The sequence below is a fragment of the Peromyscus californicus genome, unplaced genomic scaffold (assembly GCF_007827085.1).
Source record: "Peromyscus californicus insignis strain IS unplaced genomic scaffold, ASM782708v3 Scaffold_4__1_contigs__length_199733344, whole genome shotgun sequence".
Taxonomy (NCBI): Eukaryota; Metazoa; Chordata; class Mammalia; order Rodentia; family Cricetidae; genus Peromyscus; species Peromyscus californicus.
Window position 1 is genome coordinate 674,266 of NW_026294562.1, and position 14,130 is coordinate 688,395.

Sequence of the window (14,130 nt, forward strand, 5' to 3'; positions counted from 1 at the left end):
AAGTTGGACGTATATATTCTCCACCTAGTGGATTGGAGGTTTGGTTCAGAAGTGGTTTTCAAATCAAGATAGAGTATATACCACACTATTAACTTCCACCTCTGCTTGATTGCTTGCCTATCATATACAATGAAGAACCTCCCAGGCCAGTGAGAAAAACTAGTGGAGTATTTGCTGTAAAAATACATGGTTTTAGGAGACCCTAAAAATACATCCTGTTGATGCTTACCGATATGTAGTTCTAACTCTCTTCAGCCTTTTGTTACCTGGCTCTCGGTAAATGGAAGCAGTAGATTAGGAACTGGGGTGGGAAAGGAGATCAGCACAGTGACAGGAAGAAGTGACAGCTATGTTGTTCCTCATGACTGGTGTACAAGGAGGAGGTATTGTAGCACAAATCTTAAAGAGTCTTATTAATAAAAACAAACCTGGAGCTGGGTATTGGGGTGAATACTGAATGATCAGAGAAGCAGAGCAAGCCACAGCTAACCTCACCTCGACAACTCAGCTGATCCTGTTTCCTCAAACTGGAAGCCTCTGAGTCCTCATCCAGAATGAATCTCAGCTGAACTGCTGCTCAAAAGCCTAAAAGCTTAACCAGACTAGTTCCTGGTCCTCAAGCCTTATATACCTTTCTGCCATCACTTCCTGGGATTAAAGGCTCACTTCCTGGGATTAAAGGCGTGAGTTGCCATGCCTGGCTGTTTCCAATGTGGCCTTGAACTCACATTGATCCCAGATGGATTTCTGCCTCTGGAATGCTAGGATTAAAGGCGTGTGCTACCACTGCCTAACCTCTATGTTTAATATTGTGGCTGTTCTGTTCTCTGACCCCAGATACGTTTATTAGAGTGCACAATATTTTGGGGAACACAATACCACCACAATGTATTGCAAATACCTTTGTGAGTTAGAAACTTTCTCTTTTCTGGTTATCACTCTCTTCCTTATTTTAACAAGTATTTTTAAAAAAAAGTGAGAGAGAAGCTGACTTATAAGGAGTTACCACATTCAGACTATAGATCCTCATTTTGGATTATTTTATGCTTATTTAATGTGTACTGTCCAGGTCATTTGAAGTTAGTTTGCAATGTCCTTCCCATCAGAACACTGACTGGGGAGGGTAGATTTTTCTTCCAGTTTCTGGTTGATCACCTATTGTAGGTTGGTGAGTTTTATTTTGAAAGTGTGCCCTAACATGGGATTGTGGGGAATGCTTCTTCATTGTCTTGGTTTCTGTGCCTGTTTCTTCTTGCAGTTGTGTATATAAGTGTGTATGCCAGCAGCACTCGGAACAGATGTACAGTGATCTGATTAAAAAGATAACCAGTCACTTAGAGCGAGTCTCCAAGGAGCTGCAGGTAAGGAGCTGAGTACATCAGTGTTTGCTGCTTTGAGTGTTTGTGGTAGGGTGGAACTAGGCTGTCTCATGAACAGTTGGTATCTTGTTAATTTGATTTACCACACAAGTATATACTTTCTAGTTGGATAACTGACTAAATGATCTAATCTTTAGAATAAATTGTTTGTAAATTTGACATAAATTATGCAACTTTTTACTTGGAATATATTTCAGTTCATAACTGATACTACAATGTTAGCATTTCTTTTATTTAAAACCATGTTCTCTGTTAACTTTACTATCTGGTGAAATTAAAAAAAAAATAGATCCAATATATTTTAACTTCTTTTTGGAATTTGTGTTAGCATTCAAGAGTGAGTGGTTTGCCTCCTAGTTTCTAACACTTGTAGTATGAACAAACTGAAACTATTTGCAAACCCTTACAGAAGATCTTAATATCTGGGAAACAGCAGAAAACCCTCAGTGGGGTGCCTGACCTCAGACACTAGCTTCATGCTAGAGCCAGGTCACACTTGGATTCTGGTATAGAAGTAATAGGGCCTAGAAACTCATTCAAGTAGATGACCAAGGTTCACTCCAAGGTGAGGAATAGCTCCAACAGTAGGCTTTGTGTGTGATATTGTTTCTCACTCACCTTGTAGTTTTTTTTTTTTTACATTTTATCTTGTGTGTGTATGGGGGGCGGTGTGCACATGTACCACGGGGTGCCCTTACTATGGTTGGTTTTCTCTGTAGATATAATTCTGAATGGTTTTATTAAATAAGAAACACAGAGCCAAATGCAGAGTTAAAAGCCCAAGAGGTCAGAGCAGCAGCCAAGAGCTAAGACCAAGATGGCCTTCTTACCCCTCGCTGTCGTCCTCTTCAGAAAGAGACCTACCTACTTCCTGTGTGTCTGTCTTTTTATTGACTTTCTGTTCTGCTTTCTCATTGGTTGTAAACCCAACCACATGACCTCCTCGTCACTGCCTGTCTATACAGACCTCCAGGTCTCTATGGTTGGTATTGAGATTAAAGGCGTTTGTCTCCAAGCTGGCTGTGTCCTTGAACACACAGACTCTGCCTGCCATGTGATCAGGATTAAGGGCGTGTGCTACCACTGCCAGACTTCTGCTAAATGGCTTGCTATTAGCTCTGACCCCCAGGCAACTTCATTTATTAACATACAAATAAAATCACATTTCAGCACAAATGAAATATCACCATATTTCTCCTTTCACTGTGTGCATCCCAGGGCAAACTTAGTTCATTAGAGCCGGTGTCAGGCGTCTTCTCATTTTTACATGCTGAGCCACCTCGTTGGCCCAAGGTTTTTTTATTTTTTTTCCTCTTCTTTTTTCTCAATTATTGACAGAGCTACATTTTATAAAATATACAACTTTGCCTATTATGTTTTTCATCTTTTTGTAACTGAATACACCATAATTGTTAACAAATATATTTACTGCCTGGGTATCATGTGTCAGTTGTACATGTAACCGCACGACTGTTTATTATGCCTTAAATAGTTTGAAAGTTCTGGACTCACCTTTCTCCCCAAACTCCCTAAAGGCAGCTTGCTGCTCTGGTCTGTCTGTCCTGTGTCCTTTTGATTGATACTGATTAATCTTTAGGTAGCTTTTAAACTAATAACACTTGGATGAACAGTCAGTCTGGTCGGTAATGTCATCTTGTTGTTCATAAAGATATCAGGTTAGACTCCCAAATTTTAGTCATATCTGTGTCCGTTTGTGTTTCCTCATCCAGCTAATACAACATTTTACAAAACTGAATTTTAACTTCCTATTAGGAAAGACTTATTAAAGATTAAAACAAGATAAAGGTGCTGTGCTCTTCTTTTTAGTATTTAAAAAACTGTCAGTAAATGTAAAGGTATATATGATGTAAAATCAGGGGATTTATTTTTTGTAGCTTAGAGTTTTCCCCAGTCCTGCCTGGCCCACGGTCAGGACAAATCTCTCTCACCCGACAGGCCCACAGCTGCTCAAACCCAACCAAGTAAACACAGAGACTTATATTTCTTATAAACTGTATGGCCGTGGCAGGCTTCTTGCTAACTGTTCTTATATCTTAAATCAACCCATTTCTATTAATCTGTAAGTTGCCACGTGGCTCATGGCTTATCGGTATCTTAACATCTTCTCATGGCGGTGGCTGGCAGGGTCTCTCCTCCTCAGTCTTCCTGTTCCCAGAATTCTCTTCTCTGCTTGTCCCGCCTGTACTTCCTGCCTGGCTACTGGCCAATCAATGTTTTATTTATTAACCAATCAGAGCAACACATTTAACATACAGAACATCCCACAGCAATTTTTAGAGGCCATACACATCCCAATGAATCTGAAAAATGTTATTTTCTTTAAATTTTTTTCCTTGATGTTCTGGGGATCATATACTCAGGGTCTTGTGCATGCTAAGCAATTGCTCCCCTACTGAGTTGTTCTTGGCTTTCTTGAGACACTCTCACCTGGGCTTCACCTAACAAACACCTGCTGAATTACAATTGTGCTAGGCCACCAGTGATCCTTCTGTCTTAGCTTCCTGGGTGCTGGGATTATGGGCGCACCCCACCCTGCCAATGTTTAATTGACTTTTTTGGAAGATGGTAACCAGTTTTAAATAGCTAGTTAAAGTAGGTAACAAAATGGGGACAGAGTGGGAGGACAGGGAGGGAGATACCATGATAGATGAGGACATAATGGGAATAGGAAGAGGCAGGGTGCTGGGGAGGCTCTCAGGAATCCACAAGGATGACCCTACCTTGGTCTGCTGGCAATGGTCCAGAGGGTGCCTGGACTGGTCTACTCTGGTGACCAGCCTAGTGAATAACCTAGCTGTCATCATAGAGCCTTTGTCCAGTGACTGATGGAGGCAGATGCAGAGATCCATGGCCAGGCACCATGCTGAGCTCTGGGAATCCAATTGATGAGAGAGAGGAGAGATACTGCAGGCAGGGGATATCGAGATCATGATGGGAGGACGTGCAGAGATGACCGGCCACACTAGTGGAAGCCCATGAACTGTGGACTGGTGGCTGTGGAGCCCCCATGGGACTGGACTAGGCCCTCTGGATACGGAAGACAGTTGTTTGGCTCGAACTGTTTTGGGGGGCACCCAGGCAGGGGGATTGGGATCTGTCCCTGGTGCATGGGCAGGCTTCAGCGAATCTGGTGCCTGTTGTGTGACGCCTTGCACAGCATTGGTACAGTGGGAAGGGGCTTGGACCTGCCTAGGCTCAGTGTGCTGGATCTGCTGACTCCCCATGGGAGACCTTGATTTGGGGGATGTGGGGATTCGGGGTGACTTGGGAGAGAGAGCTGGTGGGTGGGAGGAGGGAGGAGGGGGGGACTGTGGGTAGTATGTGGAGTAGAAAATTTCTTAATAAAGAAAAATGAAAAAAAAAATGGGGACCTCTGACCCTGGTCCCAGCTTTGTCACTTATTAGTTGTAGGCCTTTTTATTAAACATGTTAAAATCATCTTGTCAGCTTGTTCAACATTAAGGTGAAGTAGCTTTATTGAAATATCTGTGGTCCCTTTACACTAAGTTGTAAGATACCCTTTTTCTTCTGCTTCCTGCCTTGCAAAACCTTCTTTCTCAGTATTATATTCATTTCTGTTCACCTATAGAGAGCCTTCCTGGAATTCTTGTTCAACCCTCAAAACAATACAGAACAGAACAAAACAGAATAAACAGTTGGCATTTGTTTATGGATTCCTAGTAACAAGCCTGTAAGGGCTGTGGTTGTGTTACTGTCTTTGTAATCATGTCCAACTACTTCTCTGGCTCATGGGAAGCAAGGACTCTGTCCTGTTTCTCTTTTTAGCCTTAATATCTGGCACAACCATAACTCAGAAAACACTTGTTGAGTGGATGCTTGTCAGCTGAGTTTGACTTGTACCAGTAGTAAAAGTATCATGACTAGTCTTTTGATAACTGATCTTCATGTTCTCTAGATGGTTAGGTAGTTTTCATGGGGACCAGAAGACTATGACAAGTCTTACAGGACAGGACATTGTATTTGGGTGGAGCATGTTATTTGCAACCTGGTTTTTAAAATTCTTGAGCCAGAGTGTATTGTGGGATGAGTTGCATTTGGCAGATAAGCAGAGATTGAGCATTGCAGTTGACAGATCAATGGGTTGGACCCACAGGGCATCAGCCTCTGTCAGGGGCATCTTAAAATAGCTACTGGTTTGACTTATTTATCCATATTTAAAGGCACATTCTGTTGGAGACACTCAAAAGTGCCATGTGAAATAGCATTCTGTATTTATTTTTAGTATTGACCTAAAAGCTAGAGAATATTGTTTTCAGATCTTAATAAATTAGTCTGTCAAACCTAAATATTTTTGTAGGGTAGCACAATCTTAGTGTTTTAAAACACTTACTCCACACTCCCACACATACCTTTCATTTTGGGATAGTGTCTTTTCTACCCCTTCGATAACTTAAAAAGTTGCTTATTGTTGAATTGGTAAAACAAATAGCTAAACCCACTTAGTATTCTTCTCATTTGTTGCTTCACTTGATGCTTGTCTATATTCTATTTGAGATTGTTGGGACAGTTTATCCTGCCTAGTTTTCTTTCTTTCTTTCTTTTTTAATCCCTCTTCCTATAATTTCTGACTACTTTAAATGCCATAAGGAAATTCAGATTTAAAAAAAATTTTTTTCTGTATCTCCAGAGTATTTGAGTTTTTAGTTTTTTTGATTCTCAAATTAATGGAACTAGTTATATACAGAAAATTGTTTTACCAATTTAGCAAATACTCTGCTTAGTTTTTGTTTTTGTTGTTTGTTTCTGAGACAGGATCTTAGTATGTAGCCGTGACTGATCCGGAACTTGCTAGCCTCAGAGAAATCTACCTACTTCTGACTCTCCAGTACTGGAATTAAAGGCGTGCACTACCATTCCTGGCCTAGCTGCTTAGTTTTGCAAAGTTCTGTTTAAATTTATAGAAATCACTATACTTGGGCTGAGGGCCTGGAGCAGGACTTTGAACATGCCTGCTGAGTTCAAATTACTTCTGATAGATACATCACATTCATGGCTAAGTTGGACTGCCTCGATCCAACTCACCTCTCTGGCTTGAGATCTCACATTCATATTTGGGTCCACTTTCTCTCTTCTTTTGCTTTCAGGTTCGATCAGTTAGTAGGCTCTCATACTAATTCCTGCTGATACCTGCTCCAATGCAGTATTCTTTTGTTTGCCTTTATAGGCTCTTCATCCAGTTGAATAATGTCTTAAGAATCCCTAAATTTGTGACCATATATTCTGTGGTGTGCATACATGCATGTGTATGTGTTTGTATTTGAGACAGCACCTTACTGTATAATCTCAGCTGGTCTCAAACTTACAGAAATCCACCTGTCTCTGGTTGCCAGTTCTGGGATCAGAGCTGTTCACCACCATGCATACCTAGCTTGTGGCCATATGTTCTTGTTCAGAAACTTAAAGACTCCACCACCTATTTCAAGTAATTATAGTTAAATTCTTAGTCATTATTAAAAACAAAACAAAAACCCTAAAACAAAAAACAGCTGAATTGGTTTATTAGTTGTAAGCATTTCTGTTGGGAAATTTGATGTAGCTAGCACTTTCTGTCCCAAGTATGCAAGGTATTCTGTTAGGTACAGTGGGAACGTCCCTGATAAGAAGATGTGATTTGGTTCACTCCTGCTGAACAGTTTTCAAAAACAAGACCAGAACTCAACAGAAAACTAAGGAATTAGAGGGCAAATATCTGAGATGAGGAAACTTAGGAGAGAGGAGCTTGACATTTGAACCATCTGCGTGCTAGGGCCGCCTACCTATTCTGGAAGGGGAGGAGACCACTATATTCCAAAATATGTGCGTGGACTCTTCTATTGAGCTGCATCCCCAGCTTTGGACTGTGGAATTTAATAGAACTCTGATAGACTTGAGGGGGAGATACAAAATTGACCATCAAAGTTCATCAAACTGAAGGAATAGATCGCAGTAACCGTAAGAATGACAAACTGTAGACTGACTTCTTCATGCTTAGATTATAATAGTCTAGACTTGCTGGCACCTTTAGTCATGAGAAGCAAAAGTAGATTCTCTCTGGAGAAAATAATTCTTCCTTAGGCATGAATTGTTAATAATTTTCATAATCATTGTCTGGCATTCAATTAGAAATAACCAGAGTTGGAGAGTTAGATAATTGTAAAGTCTTAAGAAATATCAGATAAGAATTGATAATTCATCACCAGTAGTCTCTTTAAAGAAATATTATAGAGCATTCTTCTGATAGAAATATGTCTCGATATAATGGTTTTTGCATTATCTTGTTATATTTTATTTTGTCATATTTATTTGTTACCTCTTAGAAGCCTGCTCTTTTCTAATGAGAGACAGAAAGGGAGTGGATCCAGAGGGGAGGGAAGGTGGGAAGGAACTGGGAGGAGTAGAGGATGGGAAAATTGTAATCAGGATATATTGTATGAGAAAACAATCTATTTTCAATAAAAGGAAAAAAAAGAAAGTATTCTTAATGATAGAAGGATGTTTATAGGTAAAAATTTGGTGATTCATATTGGTGTGAAGAACAGTAACAAAACAGGTAAATTTATGTAAATTATGTTTCTGTTTTTACATTAATTTACTTGTGTGTGTATGTGTATGTGACATAAAGAGCCGTCTGGAGAGAGGGAAGGGGAGGGGAGACTCACATACTACAGTGCACATGTAGCAGTCAGAATAGTTTGCAGGAGTTGATTAACTTCACCATGTCAGTCCTAGGGATCAAACTAAGGTCTTCAGGCTTGGCAGCAATTACCCTTACCCACTGAGCCATCTCAGTAGCTCAAATGATGCTAATTTCTTAGAGGGTATAAAAGATACATGTAACTAGAACTCATGACAATAATATATAAGGGTTTGGAAGCAAATTGATTTAAGATGTTCTAAGGACCTTGTATTATTTGGAAAGTAGCAAAGTACTAATTTATTTTAGACTAAAGTAAGGCAAAGATACAAACTGTAAACTTGGGGTAACCTCTAAAGGGGACTAAATATAACATGATAATAGAGGGAGAAAATATAGTAATTCAAAAATAATCAAGCCAAGAAAGGGAGGAAAAGGGCACAAAGAACAGATGAGGCATGACTAGTAATAACTTAAACTTCAGTCTGTCTGTCATTATATGAAATGCTAAAAGCTAAGTGCTGCATAAGAAAAAGCAGTAACCAGAAGCATGGAATCCTGCAGCTCTACCAAATGTTGCTGCCAAGAGGCACAGCTCAAAGATATGGATAAGGAAACAGAAAAATTGAAAGTAAATGTTGGAAATGTTAGACAAGGCTGGGGAGATGGCTCAATGGGGAGTTTTAAGTCCCCAGAGCCCATTCATAAGACAGACACATAACACCAGTGCTTTTGTAGGGACATGGTGGAAGACAGGAAAATCTTTGGAGGCTCATGGGCCAGGTAGTCTGGTATGCATCAGAAATGATGATGATGGGGGCTGGAGAGATGGCGCAGGAGTTAAGAGCACTGACTGTTCGTCCAGAGGACCCGGGTTCAGTTCCCAGCATTCACATGGCAGCTCATAATTTTCTGCAACTCCAGTTACAGGGAACCTGGCACCCTCACCCAGGCAGGTAAAATACCAATATACATAAAATAAAAATAAAATCATTAAAAAAATGATGATGATGACAATAACAGCAAAAAGAGGCTCTGTCACAAACAAGACAGAAGGTGGGGGTGTTTGTTTTAAGAAAATATGGTTTAGAATACAATTTAAAATGCTAGGTTAGAAAACAGTGAAGTTTTTGGAAAATCAAAGGCCTTAGCATTTATCTCAAACAACAGATGAGACCTAAAGAAAGCATTAAAACACGATGCCAGCTTGTTAGACCACTGCATTGTTTATAGCCACCCAGATAACCATGGTTCAGAGCAGAAGGAACATGCTGCTTAAAATCAAAAGCCGACCAATCCCAGCCTGGTTAAGGCAATGAAGAAGATGGCGGCACCAATGAAGGTTTGCCATAGAGGGGACCAGAGGACTTGATGGGCAGAGGCTGCTCTGTGAGAGATGTGGGCTTGCCCAGGTCTTAAGGAGTAGTCCTGTGAAGAAAATAGGGAAGGGTGTTCCAGTGGGGTTGGCAGGGGAAAGGTAGACTAGATTCAGATGGTAGAAGTCCTTGAATGCCAGGAATTGTGTATTAGAGTATCAGTGTCATAAGATGGATTGGAGTAGGAAGGATGGGATATGAGGAAGTGCTGACTGTGGTGACCTGACAGGTCATCTGTAATTCCAGAATCTAAAAAATAAAAACCTCTGAAAGAGGATGTCTTTTCATAAATTTGACATCCAAACTCATGTATTAAAACTTGATCTAGGGGCTAGAGAGATGGCTCAGTGGTTAAGAGCACTTGTTGCTCTTGCAGAGGACCAGGGTTCCATTTTCAACACCAACATGATGGCTTACGATCATCTGTAACTCCAGTTCCAGGGATTTGGATGCTTTCTTCTGACAGCTTTGAACATTAGGCTTGCGTGTGGCATATATACATACATGCAGGCAAAACACTCATACACATAAAAACCAGACAAAACTTGATCTAAATTTGTGTGAACAATTTACTGGGACTCTTTTTAACTTTTCTCCTAGAAAAAGCAGTGTGTGTTCTCAGGCCCTACTGGGTCTTTAAATAATACATGATTATGTACTACAATGCCTTCTAAATTTGCCAAGCTCTGAGTAAACTAAGGTATACACTTGGCCCTGGGAGTCTTAACGAAACCATGGACCAGTTGGTAATAAAAAGGAGAAAGACTGGCCTGGTCTCATAGTTCCAGACTATCTAGGGGTACATAGAGTAACTTTGGTGCTTAGAAATGATACAGCTGCAGAACCCAGAGATCATTTCTGTTTAAAGAAAATGTTAGGTGCTCATTAGAGGTGGGGAAATAGAAAGTCAATGTTTTAGAATGTTTGACTTTACAAATATTTAATGTCTATATGCTAGGCCTTGCTAGTACCTAGAAGCTAGGGTTACAGAAAAATTACAGTATGGCTTTATTCTTTAGCTCCTTTTAAGGAAAAGGTGTAATGATCATTTTAATACTCTGAAATGTGAAGAGTGACAGGGTAGGAAGATAAACTGAGTTCCAAGTCCTGGCTAATTTTCTCTGCTGTGAAATTTCTCAAATTTATCTCCCACTTCCCATCTCATTAATTTAAGCCTCCTTGAATGCTTGACTAGACAATAAGAAAAGATATCTTGTGTCTTGGCTTCATACTTTCCCCTAGTCTGTTTTGATTTTCAGACTTCTTATGCTACCTTTTTTTATCCCTTTGACTCCATTTCCCTCAAGAGCAAAGCCATAGCATTTGATGAGGAGTTCAAGGCTCCTTGAATGCTGAACGCTCCCTGAGAATTGCACAGTAGTTTCTGATATCTACTTGTTAACACATACCTTACCACTAATTTCAGGACATGTTAGTTCCGACTGAAAGGACTCTTTGTGGAATATTTAACTATGTAAAGATGTGTTACATTTGTTTATGCTGCAGAATATTACTTTAACTGTGTAAAGGTGTGTTACGTTTGTTTATGCTGCCTCTGTTAATGATGTAAAGATGTGTTACATTTGTTTATGTTGCATTTGTTTAATTATGTAAAGATGTATTGCTGTTTCACCTTGCCTGCCTTGTCTAATAAAAAGCTGAACGGGCCAGTAGCTAGGCAGAAGAGGGATAGGCTGGGCTGGTGGGCAGGGAGAATAAGTAGGAGCACAAATCTAGGCAAAAGGAGAGAGAAGGAGAAGAGAACAAGGAAGAAAGAGAGGGACAGGCCTCCAGCCAGACATGGAGACAGCAGGAAAGTATACAGAAAGATATACAGGAAGGGGGTGGGGGGCAAGGTAAAAAGCCCTGAGGCAAAACGTAGATAAAGAGAAACAGATTAAAATAAGAGCTAAGCTAAGGCCAAGCATTCAAAACTAATAATAAGTCTCAGTGTCATGATTTGGGAGCTGGTTGGTGGCCCAAAAGAAAAAGCCTGCTACAGGAATCTATTAGTCTTTTTATTTATTTATTTATTTATTTATTCATTTATTCATTTATTTATTTATTATTCATTTTACATATCAACCACAGTTCCCCCCCACCTCCCTCAACACACCCCAATCCACTCCTTAGTGGGTCAGGCCTCCCCTGGGGAGTCAACAATGCTTGGCATGTTCAGTTGAGGCAGGACCAAGTGCCTCCTCCCGCCCCCCTCCCCCCCCCCCCCCCCATCAAGGCTGAGCAAGAGACAGAGGACCTGAACTTGTGGAAGCACATGGACACTAGATTGACAGCTAGGGAGCCTGCATGGGACCAAACTAGGACCTCTGCATATGGGCAACAGTTTCGTTGCCTGGTCTGTTTGTGGGACCCCTGGCAGTGGGACCAGGATCTATCCCTGGTGCATGAGCTGGCCTTTTGAATCTATTACTCTTTAGCAGTCACTGTTTTCCTCCCCTTTGCTCTTGGCAGCCACTGAACCTGTTCTGTAGGTTTTGCCTGTTTTGGATACTTCAGACACAGACATCACACAGTATGTAGCCTTCTGGTTCTGGTAGTACAATGTTTTCAAGGCTTAGTGATACTTGATTGGTATCCCATTCCTTTTTATGCCCAAATGATATTCCATTGTAAAGACGATGACTGTTTGCTTAAGCTTTATTGTAGGTAACTGGAATTTCCCCCACCTTGCTTTCAATAATACATTTGAAATTAACAGCATTTAAAATGAATTGTTCTGTTGTACTCCAATCTGGGTAATGTAATTTAATTTAATGACTATAACATTCTTTATTTTTAAAGCTGTCTTAAATGATGATTCCACATTTGACGTGTGTGTGTGTGTGTGTGTGTGTGTGTGTGTGTGTGTGTGTGTGTGTGTGTGAGAGAGAGAGAGAGAGAGAGAGAGAGAGAGAGAGAGAGAGAGAGAAAGAGAGAGAGTTTGTGTGTGTGATGCAGAATCTACTAAAACAGCTGTGAAGCACTTTTCCCCAAGCAATTTTGTTGATAAGTTTGATGTACTTGGTTGAATTGCAAGTATATCTCCACTTTAACCACCTGAGCATTGTGGCTTTCGATGTAGTTCATAGTCACTGACCATTAACAGTTGCTCATTTTCAATCATTTGGAGCTTGTACTGTGTATTACCCACTGAGCTGTTTAAGCAGAGACTGTTTCCAGGGAAAGACAATAACGAAGTGGGGGGAACAGCACAGATAATGCTGCATTCAGGTCCCGATAAGGAGCAACCAAAAACAGAGCAGGGGAGGGGGGTAGTAAAAGTTTTCATTTTTAAATCTCTAGACAGAACTTTAAATTTATTTCTTTATATTTTATGTGCATTGGTGTTTTGCCTGTATGTATGTCTGTATGAGGGTGTCAGATCTTGGGAGTTACAGTTGTGAACTGCCATGTGGGTGCTGGGAACTGAACTGGGGTCCTTTGGAAGAGCAGTCAGTGCTCTTAACTGCTGAGCCATATCTCCAGCCCCCTCTAAACAGCACTTTATAGAAGTGTTTATCAGTGTTTTAATTAAAAAGAAGTTGACTGGGTACACTTAAAATAATATAATAAAACTAGTAATTTTGGTACCTTTTAAGATAAATATATCTTGGTTTCTAGTTACTATAATTGACAAACCAATCAGTAATGAAATTAGTTGAAACTAAGCCATAATTAGTCTTAACTTTATTTAGGCTGTACAAACACTGACTTATATCAGTCTTCTTACCCAACTACCAGTAAAGGGCCACCCCAGCCATGTCTTGGTGTTAAGATCTGGGCAGGTGTTGCATTGCTATTTGCTTTTTGCCCAGTGGGTGGCAGTACAATCCAACTGGTTGCTTACAGCTGTCTTAGCCAAAAAAAAGAAAAAAAGAAAAAGAAAAAAAAAAAAGCCTTAATTTTTAATTCTGTTGAAGTACATAGTGTGTCTTAAAAAAAACAAAGACCCTCTTTACTTCCAGTATACTGTTTTTTCCTTACTAGACTGAAGATTTTAGGTAATAAAATTATTGGGCTGGAGAAATGGTTTGGTAATTAAGAGTACTTGTAGCTCTCATGCAGGACTGGAATATGGTTCTGCCACCTACATTGAGCAGCTCACAGCAGCCTGTAACTCCAGCTCCAAGAGGTCCTGATGCATTCTTCTAGACTCCATGGGTACCCATGCACATGTGGTCATAAGCAAACACACACCCCTCTACTTACCGTAAAAGAAAATTGCCTGGTACCCTTTCTTCCTAGATCTCAAATAAAATATATATCATTACCAATTATTGAATCATTCACTTGTGAATACTGAAGGCTTTTCTGAGTAAGTTATCTGGAAGTCTTTTTTTTTTTTTTAAGATTTATTTATTTATGTAAGTGCTCTGTCTTCCTGTACAGCTTCATGAGAGAAGAGGGCATCAGATCCCATTGTAGATGGTTCTGAGCATGTGGTTGCTGGGAATTGAACTCAGGATCTCTGGAAGAGCAACTAGTGCTCTTAACCACTGAGCCATCGCTCTAGCCCCTGTTTTTAAATCTAAACTAGAACTTAAGCAGTTGCAATCACAAGTTATTTTTATAAGAGAATTTGCCAGTGAGATACTGACTCTCAGCCATATCCACAAGTGCTCATTCAGACAGTAGTTTTAATGTTTACCATCAGCCTTTGATGGTAGAGACTTAGCCTTAACCTGTTCTGTCATAGGCCTAGTGTGATCTTTCCCAGACA

General features: G+C 40.2%; 1 protein-coding gene across 1 annotated transcript in view; it reads left to right on the forward strand.

Annotated features, from left to right (window-relative positions):
- Positions 1-14,130, forward strand: part of Cacul1 (CDK2 associated cullin domain 1) — a 73,206-nt gene that overhangs the window by 24,957 nt on the left and 34,119 nt on the right. Inside the window, exon 3 of the mRNA XM_052714020.1 lies at positions 1,259-1,361. Within this exon, the coding sequence (XP_052569980.1) occupies positions 1,259-1,361 (103 nt within the window). The remainder of the gene's footprint in view (positions 1-1,258; positions 1,362-14,130) is intronic.